Below are 21,832 nucleotides of genomic sequence, written 5' to 3' on the forward strand. Positions count from 1 at the left end.
AATAATTATAAATTCTAATTAATGTGAGCAAATTCAAGACACACAATGTCATAAAACAGCAAATAATTATAAATTCTAATTAATGTGAGCAAAATTCAAGACACACAATATACCAATAAGCAGTAACTAACACTATGACTTGATAATCAACATAATGTTTCTTTGCAATATTAAGGCACTTAATTTGTGGTATTAATGTTCAAATTTTTTACTATAGTACAGCATTCACTGAGCATACACAAAAAAAATGCCCCAAGCAGTATTACCATGCATTTTTTTCCTTAGTTAATCGACTGGATCTCTTGTTCCTGCCACTGATACCATAGGTCTTCAAAGTGCTCATCATAATCTCCTTGCAAACTAGCATCCATCAAATTACCTGTGTCAAATAATTCTTGTGGACTTCCATGCACTGGGGATACTACGGGGGTGTTAAGACTACTGACTGCTTCAATGTTTCTCATCAGGCTGTCTTTCACTCTTTTTTCTCCCTGCAACTCTGCCTTTTCATTATTGATACGGACTAATTCACTGGCTAAATTTTTATCAAAGCTATCATTCTCTTTCCCTGATAAGACACAATCTCTACAGTGCTCTTCATTAACTATGGTATCAAGAGTGTGATCTGTAATATAGACAAAGTCTCCATTTTCAGTTATATCAAACTTATATTGCTGTTCAGGTTTGTCCCAGTCAGTGTAATTTCTATTGGAACTGTCAAATAGGGTGTGTGGTACTATCAAAGCTTGTTCAACTATCATCTGTTTTGTGCTACAGGTATTGTCTGTTGGGGAAGCATCACTGTAGAGTTCCTGAGGTTTGGTCAACAATGGGTGAGGATAATATATTTTAGGCAGCCTCAGAAATTCTGGTTTGATGGCAGGGTAAGTACAAAGTGCCTGAGATGCGTTCACATTATCATGCTGGATTCTGGTGGATAACCCCCTTTTCTTGTAAGAGAGGTACCTTCTTTTACAAACAACTACTCTCCCTGGCTTATTTCTTCTCTTGATGAAGTTATCCTTTTTAACAATGTGAAAACGCATGTCAGGACAAGGACCCCCCTCCTCAGTCCATTCTGACTCTTGTAATGTTACAGGTTCAATTCTTGCTCTCTTAAGGGCAGAAGAAATGTCAACACACAAGCTATTATTTGAAGCATGTTGTTTTTCTTCATGGAATCCAGGAATAACCAACCTTTGAGATTTTGCTGAAGATGTCATCTGGGTTTCAAAGCTTGTCCTGGCATTAACCATGTTCACATTTGGTATGAAATCTCTCTTCTCAGTGTTCAAAGAGGTACTGTCATGTTCAAACTGCTCCATTTCCACTTCATGGCACTGTGCTAAAAACTAAGTAAACAGGAAAATTTAATAATGCAAGTAACACCATAGATATTCAGTCTACTGATACAGTTGCATTTTGTTCTAACCTGACAAAGATCCCTTACCCTTTTCAGATCAACTCACAGCCAGGTACAGTCATATGGGAGTGTTATGTGATTAGCAACCATTTCAACCTTATAACAGGATCATGCAACTCTGTGCACGTATGACTTAGAATTCAAGTTGTGGAAAGATCTAACTCCATCAGTGAAACCAAAACAACTAGACCCAAGATAAAAGACTCACCCCAGATATTCACAAGTGACTGATTCACCAATGCAAAAGGTGTCCAAATTACAGCAAAGCTACCACAGAGAGGTATGAGTACTACCATTGATTATCCCAGAATCTCAATAAAACAGTCATTTCTAAAATGCAATCCTTATTTTAATGATCTTGGGCAAAACTGGGTCAAGTTGGTCTTGAATTTCACCTATATTCCACTCAAGGGGAGCTGCAAGGCTTGGTGGATGAGTTTGAGTGTGTAAGAAACGGAATCTAAAGGTGAATATAGGGAAGAGTAAAGTGATGGTCTTTGAGAGAGGTGAAGTCAGTGAATGGACAGCGAGGTTGGATGGTGAGGAATTGCAAAATGTGAGTACATTTAAGTACTTGGGTAGTGTGATGAGCAAGGATGGAGGTTTGGAGGGTGAAGTGCTTGAAAGGGTACAGCAGGGAAGAAAGGTTGCTGGTTCTTTGAAAGCAGTGATAAGAAACAGGGAAGTGAGCATGGAAGTGAAAAAGTTACTACATGACAGTATTGTGATACCAACTCTAACGTACGGAAGTGAAGCTTGGACATTGTTGGAAGGACACAAGTCAAGAGTGAGAGCAGTGGAAATGAGTTATTTAAGAGGAGCCTGTGGAGTCACATGGAGAGACAGGCTGACGAATGAGGATATAAAGGAGCGTTGTGGTGTTGATGTGGATGTGATAGGAAGCATTATGAGTAACACACTGAGATGGTTTGGCCATGTGGAGAGGATGGAGGGTGAAAGACTGACGAAGAGAGTGTATGTGAGTAAGGTGGAGGCCAAGGATGAGATGGAGGGATGGGGTAGAGAGGTATATGAGAGAGGGGGGTGTGAGTTGGGAGCAGGGCAGTGAAATGACGGGGGACAGGGCGACTTGGAGGCGATTTGTTTGTGGCCACCCCAAACGGGATTGAGGCGTCTGGCAATAGATGGATAGATAGATAGTTGCTCATGATTGACTATAAAGGTGCTCTGGAGTTAGAAAAAGTGTTTTTTGTGCCTTTAACCCCTCCAGTTTAGAACTAAAAGCATGTCTCAACACCGTATAACTTCAAGTTACATTTTGCCTGCATATTTCCTAAGGATATCTTCCATGTGGCATAAGTTCCGTAGCATCCCTTTCTTACGAATTTATTTGCATATTACAACTTAACATTCTCTTGTATATAATTTATGTCATTTTAAAATTAACATAGTATCAATAACATAATGAGGGATACTGAGGTGTAATGAGAATATGGGTCATTTTCACAATCGTTCCTAACCTTTTGGGCCCAAGCATGGGTCAGACTCAAACTACATGCACCTTTAGACTTAACAGTCCTTCCCTCCCATCGCGACGACCAACACGTCATCCAACTCAAGAGACAGTTCCCCACAGACCCAAACTTCACACCCTTCACTTACAACCAGACAAAGCACATTATTAGCAACCTTAAGCACTTATCTGCCAGTAACCAGAACACATAAGCAATATACACCTCAAACATCTTGGACCACAAGGCATACAGGCACTCACCTACATATCGAGCTACAGCTATTCACACCACATAATACCCAACATCTGGAAGCACGGTACAGTACTATCATCACTATCCCTAAACCCAACAAAGACCCCACGTTACCTACCTCACACTGCCCCATCACACCCTCTGTACCCCCTCCAAAGTCACTGAAAGACTATTACAATCAGTAACATCTCACATCCCTGTAGCCACATCACAACATAGTTTTAGGCTGCTACACTCTACAAACACTCTTCTTACAGACCTTACACAAGAGTTTTTGATAGCATTAATTCAGCTATGCCACCAAGCTAAACACTCCTAGTCACACCAGACATTAGCAAAGCTTTTGATGCCATCCCTCACCATAACCTCACAAACAAAATTTTCAATACAAACATGCACAGTAACACAAAAAGATGGCTGGCAAACCAGTTAGAAGGCAGATGTGCACATGTAACATTTGCCGGTCAGTCACTGAGCATCAAAAACTTCATAAATGGTGTCCCTCAAGGATCTGTTTTGTCCCCTACACTCTTTAACCTATACATGCACAACATACCCACACCTCTTACACCACAAATACGAATAGCTTTCTATGCAGATGACATATCAGTTACATGTACACACCAAAATGCAAACATAGCTGCACACACCCTCCAACCTAACCTCAACCCACTACACGAATGGTTCACCACAAACAGACTCACAATAGCCCTGGCCAAATCTACAGAGACCCTTCTCACAAACTGAACTGCAGAACAAAGTCACATTCCACACCTCACTATAAACAACACTCCCACCACACACACACACACACACACACACACACACACACACAAAATCCTTGGTGTAACATATGATACATCAGTGTCATTTATCCAACACATCACAAACATTAAAATTAACACCAAGACTCAACACCCTAAGGTCACTCGCTCATACAACATTTGGACACAACAAAGAAACCACCACCACAGCATACAAACAATATATACGTTCAGTGTTGAACTATGCAAGCCCTGCTTGGGCTTCTAACCTCAGTGAAACACACTGTAACACTACACACCATACAGAACAAGGCCCTAAAAATAATCATAGGCTGCACAGCTACTACACCTAGAGACCACCTACACCAAGAATCCAAAGTCCTCAACATCAAGGATCATCTAGACATGAGGCACACAAATTCTTGCTGCTGCCTCCACAAACCCACACCATTCACTACACTACATGGCAGCACATCCACACACACCAAGGAACAACAAAACAACACCCGGCACACGATATCATACACAGATACTGTCATCTCTCCCCCCTCACCCGCTTCAAACCAGCTTCCAGGAGCATATCCATGCTCAGATCACTTGCTGCTCCATTCAGTCACTCAAGACAACACACAGCTGCATTCACGGCCTTCTGATATCCACCCTTCTGAATCGTACCTCCTCATGAAGACAGGGTCTACCTGGCCAGGCTGAGATGTGGGCATCATCCAGCCCTCTTATCAGAAGAGGCCAGATGCCTGTCCAGGATGCAACACAGCACCCCATACTATTAAGCACATTATGGAAGACTGCATTGCACACAACTGCCTGCGCGAACAACACAACACACAGCACACTCCTTGAGAGGTCTGTGGGAAAGACTGGTCTCGGCCATGGCCTTCCTTAGGGATTCGGGGCTGTTTGGCCAGACTGCCTAGGGAACAACTACTACTACTACTACTACTACAGTCCTTCCAGATGGTTTTTGGGAGCTTAATAACATGGGGACATCTGCCTGTGCTGATGCGGTATAGCTGGTAGTTTGGGGTGGTCAAAAAATGGATGAAGTAAACTGCTAGAAAGAAAAGACACCTCACACAGCATCTTCCATATGTTGAGTATATATACAATTACAGGGTGATGAATGTGGTGAATGGTTTGGCTGGAAAACCCACTTCACATAACTCTTTTAATATATTCAGGAGTGAAGAAATTTACTTGAGGGCAACATAATCATCATCATCATCAACCGGACCTCTTTTTCCACCCTTGGGCAGGGTGAGGAGAAGCAACATCCAGACAGCCAAAGTTTGCCCAATCCAATGCACCACGCTTCTATTCACTTATCATTCAAGCCCCCGGAATCCTGGCTCTCTCTGATATGCCAAAAAAAACATTCACCACATTGTTGCTTCACATAAACATATTCGACAGTCAATCCAATCACTGTCACGTTAAAATGGTGTGCCAAATCCCAGATCATGCATTTCTCACAACGTTCATTCAGCCAGCTCAATCCCTTGTCAGTCCCCTAGCCTCACCGACTTCCATACCTCTCTTCCTCACACACTCCACCTTCTTGGCCTGCCTCACCTCCTCCTTCCTTCAAATTTGCTCGGATATACCTTGTTCACCACTCTATTGTTATCCACTCTCTCCACATGACCATACCATCTCAGTACACTCTCTTCAATTCCGGTGTCCACAGGCTTCCTCACTCCGCATCTTTCACGAACCACATTATTTCGTATCCTATCTACCCTCTGTACTCCACATACATTCCTCAACAATCCCACCTCCACTGCTCTCACTCTTGACTTTTCATTTTCACGCCACACCACAGATCACATCCATATGTTACAGGTGGTACCAACACTCCTTCATGTAAGCCTCGCACAACTGCAACACAGGGCTCTTGCTAACTGCCGATGGTTGCGGCCATTTGGCTCCCAAAGTTTCAGATTTACGAGCCAAATAAATTTTTAGTAGCCAAACTGACTACATGCCGAAATATTTTATGAGCAATAAATATAATTATTAATTTATACATTCTGATGATTAGAATCATATAATGAGGTTTTAAACATTCACAGTGGCGACAAGGAAAGACTTAATATTCGATCACAACGTGCTTTTTGGTTCATTTAATTGAGATTTACTTATTTTGTAGTTTACTGGGTTTTGAACTGGATGCATTTTCTCCTCGCCAAAAGGTGACTTACATGTAAAATTTGTTCGCCGAAGGGAAAAAATACTCGCATTTGCGAGCTGTGGCTCGCCAAACAAGAGCCCTGCAATACTCAAGCCTCCGTTTCTAATCAAGGCCTTCATAGCACAAGCTATTTCCTTCCTTGTGTCACTCTACTTTCCACTTCTTTGGCACACTTTCCTCTCTTTTCTATCACTGTATCCAAGTATTTGAACTCTCTCACAAATTCCAGTCCCTCTCCATTCACTGTAACATCACACTGTGAGTAGCCTTCTCTCTCGATTACCATCACTTTACTCTTTTCTACATCTCTCAAGGCATGACGCTCACAGACATCAGCAAAACTCTGCACTAGTCTACCAAGTTCTTGTCTGGTATTTGCAAGTAGCAATGCATCATCTGAATACAACAAATCTGAGATATTGAAGGCAACAAAAATAAAGAATAAGACACACTACTGGAATGATGGGGTTAACTAATGGTAACCTCACCATGTGCCTATTTGAAACATAGGAAGTAAGTTGAAATGTCATGAATGCTGAGTGCTGTAAGAAGGACATAGGTAAAAGTAACTCTGGAGAAATAACAATTATTTAATACAGTAACATCTAATTAGTGATGGTTTGGTTTATTGATGGGTATAGTATTAGTACATAAACAAGAGGTTTTTTTAAATGGGGCGTGTTTGTTATATCAGCTACAATATATGGGGCATCTAATGTTAAAATTTTGAGGAAAATACCCATAAGACAACAACTCTTTTACATCTTTCAGGTCCACCTGTTGTGAAGCCTCCAACTGGCTGTGATATAAACTGCGATAAGTTGGCTTGTATTTAGATAAATTACAGTCTCTTAAAAACTGTATGAGGTATTTTCTTTATGGGGCGTATAATTATCTCAGCAATATTATATCAGGTACCTGATTCCTAAACAATGATTAAAATATGCATAAGACAATGATTCTTCAATTTATTTTAATTGAATCACTTAACTGAATTACTACCCATGACACAAGGGTGTGGGAAGTAATTCCATCTTGTGCAGTGATTGTGATAAGTGGGTGCATATGAGATGTAATGATATTAGAGGTAGACTGCGAGATAATGCTGATTTTATGTGTGCGGTGTGTCGCGGAGAGCAGGTGGAGACTGTCAGGTGTTAACCCGCCCCGTCCCGGAGACGTGAATTCACGTCCTCACATGCTGTGCACTCATATCCCAGAGACGTAAATTAACACGGCAACATTGCAAGGTCCCTAATTTGCACAATTTTCAATTTTCGCGAGTGATTTCGCGAGTGATTTTTGGCACGTATACACGGGACACCTTCCTCTATTCCTCTACAAGATGCCAAGCAAGGACAATGCCTTACAACGCATAACCTCTCCCCCCCCCCCCCTGCACGCCATTGTCTCGGTAATTCACCTGTTACCAGTGACCTGGCCAATAAAGACATTCAGGGCCAGAGTGATTCCCCAATCGATGACAATGTGGAGGACAAAGTTTACATAGCATTAGAGGAAGAAACAGTCAGAAATGATGATTAGGTAATGTGGGTAAAAAAGGTCATGAATGGTGATGAGTTAGTGAGTGAAACAATGCTTATAATGCCTATATTACTGTTTGAAAAACAATATACTTTTGTACTACATATAAATTTGTACCAAGTAAATAAATAAATACTGTTTATGAATGCATAAAATAGTTACCCTCCCATAGAACTCGTTTTCTTTGGTGCCAGCCTGTTAGAAAACCCAGTCAGGTAAGGAGGTACTCGTACCTGGATCGAGTATTTTAAACCTCAGGTGAGCGATTTCTCTATGAATTTTTGATGTTTCTCACCAAAAGCGAATGTTTGAGCCTAAAAAAAAAAGGTCCAAAAATGTCGGGACTGGGGCGTACCACTGTGTCACGAATCAATTCGCGACATTTCCTTTTTGTGAGAAGCCACGAACTATTAGTGGAAAACTCACTGTGTATCGCTCAGTTAACCGTTTCTCTCTCCATTTCGGGGTATACTTTTCAAATCATTCGTCACTTTCAAAAGTGACCGATTTAATGCACGTCACTAAGTGCGCTACTGAGTGATACAATTGTTTCTTTATCGTTCGCCTCTGCTTGCATAAACCGTTAGCCACGCCTTCTTCCGGTGGCTCGTGCTTCCTGCCCATACATTATTTGAATTCAGTCTTGTGTTTGCTGTGACGGAGGAAGGTCCTGTGCTCCAAGAAGTGTGAGAGGTCGCTAGCACCCAAGCTCCACTGAGACAGTTAATCCAGTCCTCCCACGTTAGTGGTGATACATAGCATTCATCGACTGGTATTTCTTTTGTGTATTTTGTAGTTTTAAAAGCTTAGTTAAGGTGTTTTTCCCTAGGCGTAAGTATTTAGCTTTTGTGTGAGTGAGCGAGTGCGTCTCATTTAATTGATTTGAATTGTTAAATTTATTTTTTGTGATTAATAAATTTAACAGTTCCTTTCTTGAGCTTAATGTAAGTAAACTCTTGTTTCATTTAATCCAAATTAAGCTTATTTTCCATATAGCTCCTAGCTTGCATAAACATTTACTATTCATAACTGGTACTTAGACCAGTCTTGTTGTATTAACTTAAAATCCGTTGTGCCAGGAGTTAATGCATCAGCAAGAACCTGATGTTATTATTATTAGTATTAGTTATTTATTGTCAGGGGTGATGTAACTTTCTCCAGAGGCTAACAGTACAGTAATTCAGCAATTGTGAGTAATTAGTCTCTGCTGTGTACTGTTGAGAAAGTTTATAAATTCTCGTTCTCAGAGAATCGTGCTAAGCCAGCGTAAAGTAATCGTTGCTTGATGTAGCAAGACAATCATTGTCTCTGCTCTTCAATATTATTGAATATTATTATCAATTTAAATAATATTTAAGCATTTATAGCAAAATTACCGTGATATTATAAAAACCCCGTGACAATTGGCGACCTCATTCCAGGATATTAACTCCTAGCTCTAAAGCTATTCACGAGATAGTGCTCACTCATTCATATTTAGGTATTTATCATTAAAGTTTATAGGCACAAGCTTACTGGTGTTTACCCTTAATTTAGCAAGTGAATTTTGCTTTATTAATCAATAGAGTACTTAACTCTAGTTTATTCTTGGTAACGCCACACGATTTTATTCGCTCCTGGGAAGTCGCCGTACCCATTGTGTTTATTATTGAGTCTTCCCAGTCATTTACATTTTTGATTTATTCTTTGCCAGTTAACTGGATAAGACTGGTCACCACTAGCTTGTGTCTGTACTCTTTACTTGTGTTATTAGTATTCGTCGCTAAGCAGTCAGTACTCAATTTCGGTTTTGCTTAATAAATTAGCGCCATGGCTACTACTGTATTTTTACAGGAAGCCAAAGAAATGGGTCTTTCGGACCCAACCGAAATTAAAGAGTATATACTCTCACGGCATAATCAGGAGCAGCAGCAGAATGATGCCCGTGAAGAGCGTAAGATTCAGCGCGAATAATGACGAGAACAGTGTGAGGAACGCGAAAAGGAGCGCGAGTACGAGCGAGAACAGCGTGAACACGAGCAAAAACAGCGCGAACTCGACTTGGAACACGAGCGAGAACAGCGTGAGGAACGAGAGAGAAAACGAGAACACGAACGTGCCGAGCGAGAAGCACGCGAAAAACATGAACTTGAAGTGCTGAAGCTCAAGCGAGATTCCTTGGGTTCAGACACATCTGGTGCAGTTGGTTCAAGCTCCATGAGCGCTCTCCCTGCACATGTCCTGGCGACCCCACACATCAAGCTTCCTTCATACAAGGAAAGCGAGCGAATCGAGCCGTACATAGCTCGTTTTGAGGACATGGCAGACATGTATCAACTGGATGAGGCAGCTAAGCGGATCCAATTTCTTAGTTTATTTGAGGGCCCTGCCCTCGATATTCTCCACAGAATTCGTGGAGACAATCTCACATATGAGATGATGAAAGCTGCACTCATTAAGGCGTATGGTCTCACAGTAGACGACGCCAAAGTTCAGTTCATGCGAGCCCGTCTCCAAGACAAGGAGACAGCTGTTCAGTTCCTTGATCGTCTCACAGCTTACTTAAATGAGTGGATGGAGAAAGATGAAACTCCTTCCACGCGTGAGGGGATAATTGACCTAATGCTGCGTACACAGCTAGAGAGGTCGTGGCCTGCTGAGCTCATAGCACAGCTTAAGATCTGCCAGGTGAAAGATGCCAGCCAAATGGCTGAAAAGGCTGACGCATTCTTTACTGCATACGGGTATCAAGCTCGTAAGCAAAATACCTGGAGCAGAAAAGATACTGCCAAGTCTGGGAAGCCGTCTCAGACTGAATCCCAGCACCAAGGCCGTTCTCAGAGTAATGGCCAAGGTCCAAAACCGCAGTGGAAGGACCAGGGGCAAAACACTCAGCAATCTGAGTGGAAGAGGTACAACAAGTACCCTAACCAGCAGCAGTATCAGCCACGCAACCAACCGTCGAGACAAACTTTTTCACCACCAGCTCAAAAGAGGCAGGAAGCGAATGCAGCCTTCATTCCTCAGCAGCAGCCTGGTGGTCACGTCCCTACCAGTGTGGGTACTTCCCCACAGTTCACTAGTCCCACAGTGACAGTGAACCCCCTCCACAGATGGCCAATGTTCCATCTCCCCAATATAACCTTCAAGGCACAATGTTTGCCACATCAATTCAGCAGCCTCATGAGTGGCTAGCTGCTTCCTCCACAGGCCCTCCCACAGGTGACAGTACCTTCCTTGTTCAGCCAGGGTTTGTGGGAGGCATTCCTGTGAAGGTCCTGAGAGACAATGGTTCCTCAGGTTGCTCTGTTAAGCAGAGTTTAGTTCGGCCTGAGCAGTATACAGGTCGACAGATCCATGCAAAGCTTATTGATGGATCAGTGAGATCGTTCCCTGAGGCATGTATCCAGGTGGCATCTCCATTTTATACTGGTACGACACTTGCAGTTGTCATGCCAGAGCCTCTATTTGACTTAATAGTAGGCAATATTCAAGGAGTCAAGGATAGTTGCTCCGATGATGACGCTACTCAGACTTCGGCTGCTGCGGTAACACGAGCCATGACTGAGGCTCCAGACTGTGTCACCCCAGTGATCATTGAATCGCCGCAAGATCTGATGTGTAGTCAACTTGTTGTGCAAGAACAACATTCTGACCCGACACTTGCTACCGTGCGGAACAAACAAAAGGGTCGAGTGATTAAGTATTCACGGGGAGGTCGAGCCAAGTTCCTTCGTAAACAAGGACGGCTCTCCCGTGAGTCACGAACACCCGAGGGCGAGGTTCGACTGCAGTTTGTCGTTCCCGCCAAGTACCGCCTAGCAGTGTTACAATGGGGTCATTGTTCAGCCTCAGGAGGTCACATGGGCAAAAGGAAGACCCAGGGCCGTATCCGAGCTGACTTTTTCTGGTCAGGGATGGGACGGGACATGGATAGTTTTGTCCGTTCTTGCAGTGTGTGCCAAAGTATCACCACTAATCAGGGACATGCCCTTCCTGTGCCATTTGTAACTACACCTGTAATCTCTGAGTCAATTGAGAGACAGGGTAGTGGTGAAGTGGGTGCAGACCTGACGTCTCGCCCCTTGGCCCCACAGGACACATTATGTCCAGGGCCTGTACATACATATTATGTACCGTAAGTTATGGGGGAAGTTGAGAGGCAACTTGAGGCTATGGAAGACCCAAGTTTGCATAAGGATTCTCAGCTTCCCGGTACTAATATAAGTAAAGTACTGTAGGTTAAGGGGGAAGTGAGAATTCTGCAGAGGCGACTTGAGGCTATGGAAGACCCAAGTTTGCACAAGGATTCTCAGCTTCCCAATACTATTATAAGTATTGTACTGTAGGTTAAGGGGGAAGTTCGAGAGAGAACTCCGCAGAGGCGACTTGAGGCTATGGAAGACCCAAGTTTGCACAAGGATTCTCAGCTCCCCGATACTAATATAAGTACTGTAGGTTAAGGGGGAAGTTCGAGAGAGAACTCCGCAGAGGCGACTTGAGGCTATGGAAGACCCAAGTTTGCACAAGGATTCTCAGCTTCCCGATACTAATATAAGTACTGTAGGTTAAGGGGGAAGTTCGAGAGAGAACTCCGCAGAGGCGACTTGAGGCTATGGAAGACCCAAGTTTGCACAAGGATTCTCAGCTTCCCGGTACTAATAAGTATTGTATTGTAGGTTAAGGGGGAAGTTCGAGAGAGAACTCCGCAGAGGCGACTTGAGGCTATGGAAGACCCAAGTTTGCACAAGGATTCTCAGCTCCCCGATACTAATATAAGTACTGTAGGTTAAGGGGGAAGTGAGAACTCTGCAGAGGCGACTTGAGGCTATGGAAGACCCAAGTTTGCTCAAGGTTTCTCAGCTCTCCGATATTAATATAAGTACTGTAGGTTAAGGCACAGGTTGAGGACCCGTGTGCAGTTTGAGGCTATGGAAGACCCAAGTTTGTACAGGGATTCTCAACTTGCCGACCATAATCGTGTGCTATAATTAATGGCGACCTCGAATGTACGAAGCTTGGCTGTCACTCGTATTTTTCAGCCGGAGCGTACTTTTCGTAGCATGTACTGATTGCTAGGCAGAGAGAGTAATTAACTTAATAAAATTTTGTCTCATTAACACTTTTGATTCTCAGCTCCCCGATACTAATATAAGTACTGTAGGTTAAGGGGGAAGTGAGAACTCTGCAGAGGCGACTTGAGGCTATGGAAGACCCAAGTTTGCTCAAGGTTTCTCAGCTCTCCGATATTAATATAAGTACTGTAGGTTAAGGCACAGGTTGAGGACCCGTGTGCAGTTTGAGGCTATGGAAGACCCAAGTTTGTACAGGGATTCTCAACTTGCCGACCATAATCGTGTGCTATAATTAATGGCGACCTCGAATGTACGAAGCTTGGCTGTCACTCGTATTTTTCAGCCAGAGCGTACTTTTCGTAGCATGTACTGATTGCTAGGCAGAGAGAGTAATTAACTTAATAAAATTTTGTCTCATTAACACTTTTGATGCTCCACCTTAATTGGTTTTGCAGGTTCAGCAATGGGTGTAGCAGTTTTGCTGTGCGGACCAGCTGATCATCTGCCGCACGCTGCTGCTTCTTCTCCTCTGCCTTCGTCGTCGCCATATTATTTACTGTGTCATTTTACACGTAGGTACAGTTACACTACAACTGTCACACCTACACCGTGTATTACATACACCACGCTACACAACAATTAGTTGTCAGTGTAAATGTAGCGAATTTTCGCTCAGTTTGACCTGAGTACAGGATTTTCACCGTCGTCACGGAGTTTTTCCCTCAAGCTTGCTTCTATTAACGTAAATACGAGGTTTTTTCGCTCACTGACGACTGCGACTTTCTCCTGTAGCAGGATAGCACACACACCACAGTGTGAATCTTGTGTGACTGAGTTAGGATTTATATGTATGTATATTGAAATCTTTCTTCTGAAGGAAGAAAGATTTAATTTTCATGGGGCGTAATGTCACGAATCAATTCGCGACATTTCCTTTTGTGAGAAGCCACGAACTATTAGTGGAAAACTCACTGTGTATCGCTCAGTTAACCGTTTCTCTCTCCATTTCGGGGTATACTTTTCAAATCATTCGTCACTTTCAAAAGTGACCGATTTAATGCACGTCACTAAGTGCGCTACTGAGTGATACAATTGTTTCTTTATCGTTCGCCTCTGCTTGCATAAACCGTTAGCCACGCCTTCTTCCGGTGGCTCGTGCTTCCTGCCCATACATTATTTGAATTCAGTCTTGTGTTTGCTGTGACGGAGGAAGGTCCTGTGCTCCAAGAAGTGTGAGAGGTCGCTAGCACCCAAGCTCCACTGAGACAGTTAATCCAGTCCTCCCACGTTAGTGGTGATACATAGCATTCATCGACTGGTATTTCTTTTGTGTATTTTGTAGTTTTAAAAGCTTAGTTAAGGTGTTTTTCCCTAGGCGTAAGTATTTAGCTTTTGTGTGAGTGAGCGAGTGCGTCTCATTTAATTGATTTGAATTGTTAAATTTATTTTTTGTGATTAATAAATTTAACAGTTCCTTTCTTGAGCTTAATGTAAGTAAACTCTTGTTTCATTTAATCCAAATTAAGCTTATTTTCCATATAGCTCCTAGCTTGCATAAACATTTACTATTCATAACTGGTACTTAGACCAGTCTTGTTGTATTAACTTAAAATCCGTTGTCTGGGAGTTAATGCATCAGCAAGAACCTGATGTTATTATTATTAGTATTAGTTATTTATTGTCAGGGGTGATGTAACTTTCTCCAGAGGCTAACAGTACAGTAATTCAGCAATTGTGAGTAATTAGTCTCTGCTGTGTACTGTTGAGAAAGTTTATAAATTCTCGTTCTCAGAGAATCGTGCTAAGCCAGCGTAAAGTAATCGTTGCTTGATGTAGCAAGACAATCATTGTCTCTGCTCTTCAATATTATTGAATATTATTATCAATTTAAATAATATTTAAGCATTTATAGCAAAATTACCGTGATATTTTAAAAACCCCGTGACACACTGCCCAGAAAACGTCGGGATGGGGCAGGTTAAAGGACTGAACTTGCTGGTGAGTCTCTTGAGTGTGTGGAAGAGTTATATTATTTGGGAGACATGTTCTGTGCTGGAGGTGGGGCTAAAGGTAGCTCTGTGGCTAGGGTGAGAAGTGGTTGGAAAAAGTTTAGGGATCTGTTGCCTCTCCCTACATGCTAATGGATCTCTGTAGGCAGCATGTGTTAGGAGTGTAATGCTGTATGGTAGCGAGACCTGGGCTGTAAAGAAGGAGGATATTCGCAGGCTCAAATGTACAGAAATGACAATGATTAGGTGGATGTGCAGTGCGTCCCTGAATGCAAGGCCTGGGGGGGGCTAGGTTTATGATGGATTGGTTGAGAGGTAGGATGGGACTGGAGTGTACTGGTGCTGTGATGAGGAGAGGTAGACTGAGGTGGTCTGGGCATGTGGAGAGGATGGGGGATGATAACTGGGTGCAGAAATTGAGAAGTGTTAATATTGGGGGGTGGGGTTGCAAGGGGTAGACTGAAGAAGGCCTGGGACATGGTTATCAAGTGTGACCTCAGGGTTAAGGGATTGAACAGTGGAGGCTGCCATAGATTGAGCAGCATGGACAGCCGCAATTAGGTGACCAAGGCCAACACATGCAAGCACGCTGGAGCCTATGAAAATGAAAACAGGTCCATCTGTTGGGAAGCCCCAACCCTCCCCCAAGACTGTTCCAATATTTGTTTGGGACAGCCAAAACACATCCTCTACATAAAGGTCTCCCAGGGTTGGTGGGGGGCGACTATGAAAACCAAAACGTGTGTTCAGAGACGTGTAGTGTTCAGGACAACTGTGAAAATGGCCCTACATCACTAAAGATGAGGTGTTATGAAATCTCCAAAGCCACTTGGAACACAACCCTCCATGATAAATGATAGCATAATGTTGATGTTGTTGCTGTTTTGGCCCCAGGCTAAACTGAATGTAAACTCAGTGAACTGAAGATTTATGTCACTCTCTTCCCACAGTCCACCGTCCTCTCTTTTTTGTGGGACAGGGAGGGAGCTGATGGACATTCATATAACTGGAAAGTGGATCTGTCCAGTTATATCAGTACCACCATGTGAAGACATCTATCCCTAGAACCACGACTAACAACATGAAGTATATACTCACCTCATTCATCTTCACCATCAATTTAGGCTGGTATATGTAGGTCTTTCTAGTTGTTCTTTCACCATTATCATCATCTCCACCTACCACTTCCTCCTCCAAAACTTCCACCACGGTCAAGCAGTAGCCACTCTCATCATCCTTCTTTAGTGAATAACCTAGTAATTGCAGAGATGGATTAACTAAAGTCAATTACATCTCAAAAGTGTTCAGTACCGTGATAGAAAGATAAAGTGAAAAATGAGACTGAGGATGAGGTGGAGGTATATAAATGAGGGTGGTGTGAACTAGGGAAAGGGCAGCCTGACATTGGAGGACAGAGTGACATAGAAGAGACTTGTTTGTGGTTACCTCCTCAAGGATTTAGGCATCTGGCTGTAGGTGATTAGATAAATACATAAATTGTTTAACTTCAGCTTGTGCAAGTAATCTTTATTATATTTTTCCTATCTTTATATGATTTGACAAAGTGTCCTGCAAAGATTTTTTAGACTCTTCACATGGTTATTCAAGGGCTAAGTTTAAGCAGAAAATGCTGTATCAACAGGGGTCCCATTCTCCACTGTTACAGGGTTATAATTACTGATGACAAGGGTAAATTATAAGGGAGACCCTTTCCTGCAAAGATTTTTTAGACTCTTCACATGGTTATTCAAGGGCTAAGTTTAAGCAGAAAATGCTGTATCAACAGGGGTCTCATTCTCCACTGTTACAGGGTTATAATTACTGATGACAAGGGTAAATTATAAGGGAGACCCTTTTCATTCATAAGGTCATTGGTAATTACAGCTTCGTAATGGCTGAAACTTGGACCCACCTTGATAGAGCATTATGCACTCAAACTTTGCTCTAGAAAATCCATCTATCCATCCATCATCCAATCCTACGTTACCCCATGAGGAATGTAGAAGCCCGGGGCTAGGCAAGTTGGTCCTGACATTTAAGATGAGAGAGACCAGCCTCACTCATCCCTGAGTGGAATTACATGAACAATAAATCCCAACCACCCCTTGGATATAAAGCTGCACAGGCTCAATCCAATTAGAGTGCCTTAATTACCCACTAAACCATCAGGTGCCATAATTTGGTTATATGGTTACCACCAAGCATAGTAAATGGTTTCCTGGTGTACAGGAAACCATTTGGCTTGCCGCTCAGTGTAGAGTCATCCATAAGCCGAAGAAAGAGGAAAGAATGAAGGAAAGAAAGACAGAAGAAGTGCAAAGTCACCCATAGACAGAAGGAAGAGGAAAGAATGAAGGTAATAAAGACAGAAGAGGAAGGAAGGAAGGAGAGGAAAGGGCAGTCATCCGAGAGCAGCACTACATCGAGTGAATGGATGATGAGACTAGGAATTTATCTTGAATCTTGCGGGACATCCTGTATTACGTTCAAGGTGGATTCACACTGGACAAAAGCAGTTATGTTAACAGTTTAATTATTCGTACCTTACACTCTAATGAAATACTTTATCCACAGAAAGGTGTTAGATGGTGGTGAACATCAACCACTCACCCGATGTAGTGCTAACTACTTCTTCCTTTGCCTTTATCGCTCTTTTTCTGTGTGTGCCATCTCTTTTGCAATTTCTCCCATCTTTCTGGTCACTTTTTATTACTCTTCTTCCGTTTCTGGTGGCTTTAAATTGAGTGAAAAGCCAAATGATTTCCTGTAGGCCAGGAAATCATTTAATATGCTGGGTGGTAACCTCATAACCAAGCCATACATGTTCCCTATGCGTCAGCAAGCAGGTGGCAGAGGGGTAAAGTCCCTCCCCGTAAAACAACTAACTCAAAAACAAATGACCACCCCTTATGGGATTATAGAGTCTGGTTATAGATGTACAGAAAAAAAAAATAAAAAATCATATTTAGCTCCTCTAAGAACTCATCGCAGCAACAAACCTACTAACGACTAGCTATAGCATATCCAATCTACCCTGAGAAGACAAGCCTTAAGCTTCTGAAAGCTGGCAGTTGACTGGTTGTCCAAGTGCATTCATTATTAACGATGCTACTCCTCACCCTGCCTAGGGTGGGAAAGGAGGTCTGGATGATGATGATGATGATGATGATGATGACGATGATGATGATTTATTCATACCGTTACAATAACCGTCTGACGATAAGATTGTCCAAATAAAATAGCATACCTAGTTATTTGTATAAATTTCTTTAAAAATTGGGCCTTACAAAGCTTATCACATGGTCTGGACATGCTTGAAATTTTGAATTCTCAGGACTAATCAAAACACGTCCATGTAAAGTTTTACGAGTATCTTGATTTTTTTTTTCCTCGTGGTCAGGCAAATTGAGGTAAATTATGTAATTATAGTACAACCTAGATATAACAGACTTCAATAGACCGGAATTTGCTTTTATCGGACTCGAGGAGCTACCGGACTAATTTCCTATATATCAGAAAAAGTCTGATAAAGCCAGGAACAATCCTGGCTGCCTGACCACTTCAGTTGTGTTCATCACAATAAGGTAAATAAAAGACATTTATCAGTGTACAGTATAGTATTACTGTATATACAATTTACTAACGGACAAATATTGTCAGACTCGTATATTACCTTCAATGCTACTTATATTCCCATCTCCAAAAGTACTGAAATTCTTGGTGTCTCACTTAACAGTGCCCTCAGCTGGACATCTCATATTAGATCACTTGCTAAAACCGCCTCAATGAAACTTGGATTATTGTACAGAGTCCATAACTTCTTCGCTGACAAGCTGTTACCTATAATTTATAAGAGTCATGTGAGCTCTCAGTTTGAATATTGCTCACCCTTGTGGAATGCATGTGGATAGGTTGCATTAAAACAACTAGACAAAATTCTGAACAAAGCTGTTAGAATATTAACAACCCTGCCATTACAAATAAACTACCTCCCCTACAAGTATGAAGGAATGTTGCCTCTCTTGCATTATTTTACAGATACTGTACTTTTATGGCAAATGCTCAGACAAAGTTGCGTCCATGGTGCCACATCTCCATGCCTTCCCTTGTGCTACACAGGCATCTGGCAGCGCTCATGACTGGAATGTCACTCAGCCAGTGCTGGGAACACTACTAATAAAAATTAGCGGCACTCCTATTCCCGTTACTAGCTCGAAAAAGTAGTGGCGTTACGGTTTCGCTACTTGATAGGAAATGTAGTGGCACTACCACTCCCGCTACTTTGGATAAGAAAAAGGTACATGAAGGAAAGGTTAACAAAAATCTGTGATACAGTAGAAGTCCTATTTTTCAGCATCTATGGGACCAGGCTAGTGCCGAAATATCAAAATTGCCGAATTATCAAAAACCCTACCCACTCAATACCTTATATGTTTCGGTGAACACTATCATCACTACTCATATCATTACAAATGTGCTTGGAGAGAGTACTGTTTACTGTTTGATACTGTACAATACTGTAATGAATACAGTACTATACATGAATATGAAAAATAAAGAAATTAGTGAACATACTGTATATAAATGTAATGGTACAGTAGGCCTACAAGTTCACATGCACTTACCTAAACTTATAGTAGGTTCCTTAATTACATATGTACAATAGAAGGGGTTGATTGGACTCTGCTACTGCTGGAAGAAGTCCCCAGCAGTAGAGGGTCCTCATGGAGAATTTCAAGACTGACGAAAAAAATCGGAAAATCTGCTGAACGATCAGAGATTTTCGTAAATGGGACTATTTCTCAAAACTGCCGAAATGTCAGATATGCCGGGGAATTGGATGCCGAAGAATTGGACTTTTACTGTATAGCAATACACTATATACTGTTTTGATAATATTTGTCAGTCTGAGTGATTATGTTGTGTATCTGTAATATCAGTATATACTTATACTGAAAATTTAAAAAAAAATATATATATATATATACAGTAGAACCTCTCTCATTCGGACTATATGGGGGGAAGGGTTGTCCGAATTAGCAGATTGTCCGGACCATCAGGGTAATCTCCAGTTCATACCAAACTCTGTCTACATATGGTATGTTTGTTAATTATTAACATATGTGGCATATGTCAACCCTACGTAACTGCAAAAGATGAAAGGATACCGGTACTAAAATAACAAAACTAATCATGTACGATAGTTTTGTATTGCATAATTTACAGGTAAGGCCATGACAAGAAACTAGCTTACATTTTAAATTGTAGTAAGTGACTAAGGCCCGTGTAGGCAAAAAAATAAAGTAATTAATTAACCGTAATATTTGGAATAAAAATAAAACTTATGTAGGCAAAAAATACATTGTCATCTTTGGCATATTGATAACACCCATATGGGCAAGAAGCTAATGTTTGATGTACAAGTAAAGCACATTTAAGTACAAAAAATAACCTACAGTAATCACTAAACACTGCAGAATATTCTGACCCTTTTTTTGTAAGCAAACTCCTCCTTTTAACACCTTTATTCATTACAGAAGCTACACTTGCATTAAGGGGCATGGTAAGGAAGATTAACTTTTGAAATACAGTGTAAAAATAAAAATGGATGGTGAACTAGTTGATGGAACGAATGCTAGTGTGTGTTTAAACAGGCGCCCATGTTGCGACCTAGCGTGATCTGAGACTAAACGAATGACGATCGCTTTCCGCGCCGATACTGAAAATGACTTTAGAATTACTTTCAACATATTTTTGGAGCTTATTATTTTTAAATTTTGTCCGGATTAACAGAAATCTGGATTAAAGGGGTCCGGACTAAAGAGGTTCTACTGTATATATATATATATATATATATATATATATATATATATATACATGTCAGTGTCACTTTAATGAAGCTTAGAGCCGAAGGTACAGGGAAAAGCTATTTACTATATGATGTAACAAATGTTCTTTTACATTGCTACCTAGTATACCTTCTGAAAGTAACATACGTAAATAAAAGGCCAAAAAAGGTGCCCTACCATTGATACATATTATACAGACTACGTGTGTGTGGATGAGCGAATGAGAAGACAAGTGTTGGATGCAAGAGTGTGGAGAGGGTGGGGGAATGGAGTCTCGGACCATCACTTAGTGATGGCCAAGGTAGAGCTGCAGAGAAAGTGGCTGAGGAGACGAAGGGGAAGAGAGGAGGAAGCAACTCCTGTGAGAAGAGTGGAGAAATTGCAAGTTAGTGAGAAAATGACAGAGTATAAGAGCACAGTGGAAGAAAGACTGGGAAGGTATGAGCTAGAGCAGATGGAATGGGTGGAAGACGTATGTAAGATATTCACGGAAGAGATAGGCGCAGCGTGTGAGGTGGTTTGTGGAGTGAGGAGGAGATGCAAAGGTGTGCAAGGGACAGCATGGTGGAATGATGAGGTGAAACGAGCTGTGGAACAAAAGAAGAAGGCATATAGTGAATGATTAGCGAGTAGAGGTAGGGGAGAAGATGAGAGAGAGAAGAGAGAGGTATATGTGAGCAGGAGAAGGGAGGTTAAGAGACTGGTGAAGGAGAGTAAAAAGAAAGTGGATGAGGAGTTTGGGAGGAATCTGAGTGTGAAATGGAGGGAGAGTAAGAAATTGTTTTGGAAGGGGGTAAAGAAAGTTAGGCAGTGTGAAAGGGGAAATAGTAGGGGAGTGAAAGATAGGAGTAATAGACTGTTGGTGGAGAAGAGAGTGAAACTGAGGAGATGGAAGGAGCACTTTGAGGATTTGTTGAATGTACAGAGTGAGAGCAGTGCGAGTATAAGTGGCTGGGGAATGGCTGGGAGAAGAAGAGATGAGAGGAGGGAGGAAGAGATCAGTAGGGCGGAAGTAGTGGAAGCGATGAAGAATATTAAGTTGGGAAAGGCCCCAGGAATTGATGGAGTGTGTGGTGAAATGCTTAGGTATGGGGGTGAGATTGTTGTGGAGTGGATATGGAAGTTGTGTAGATTGGCTTGGGATGAGGGAAGGGTTCCAGAGGACTGGAAATCAGGTATAAATGTTCCTTTATACAAAGGAAAAGGAGAGAGAGAAGTATGTGGTAACCATAGGGGTATTTGCCTACTTAGT

At 41.9% G+C, this 21,832-nt stretch overlaps 1 protein-coding gene across 1 annotated transcript in view; it reads right to left on the minus strand.

The window, feature by feature from the left end:
* Positions 1 to 200: 200 nt before the first annotated feature.
* The window catches only part of LOC145412134 (uncharacterized), a 32,736-nt gene continuing 11,104 nt past the window's right edge, over positions 201 to 21,832 (minus strand). The window contains exons 3-4 of the mRNA XM_080282068.1: positions 15,830 to 15,984; positions 201 to 1,352 (exon numbers count right to left, since the gene is read on the minus strand). Coding sequence (XP_080138194.1) covers positions 282 to 1,352; positions 15,830 to 15,847 — 1,089 coding nt within the window. The 5' untranslated portion in view covers positions 15,848 to 15,984 and the 3' untranslated portion in view covers positions 201 to 281. The remainder of the gene's footprint in view (positions 1,353 to 15,829; positions 15,985 to 21,832) is intronic.

This window comes from Coenobita brevimanus, chromosome 92, assembly GCF_032717465.1.
Source record: "Coenobita brevimanus isolate Jiangsu-jjx chromosome 92, ASM3271746v2, whole genome shotgun sequence".
In the NCBI taxonomy this organism is placed as follows: domain Eukaryota; kingdom Metazoa; phylum Arthropoda; class Malacostraca; order Decapoda; family Coenobitidae; genus Coenobita; species Coenobita brevimanus.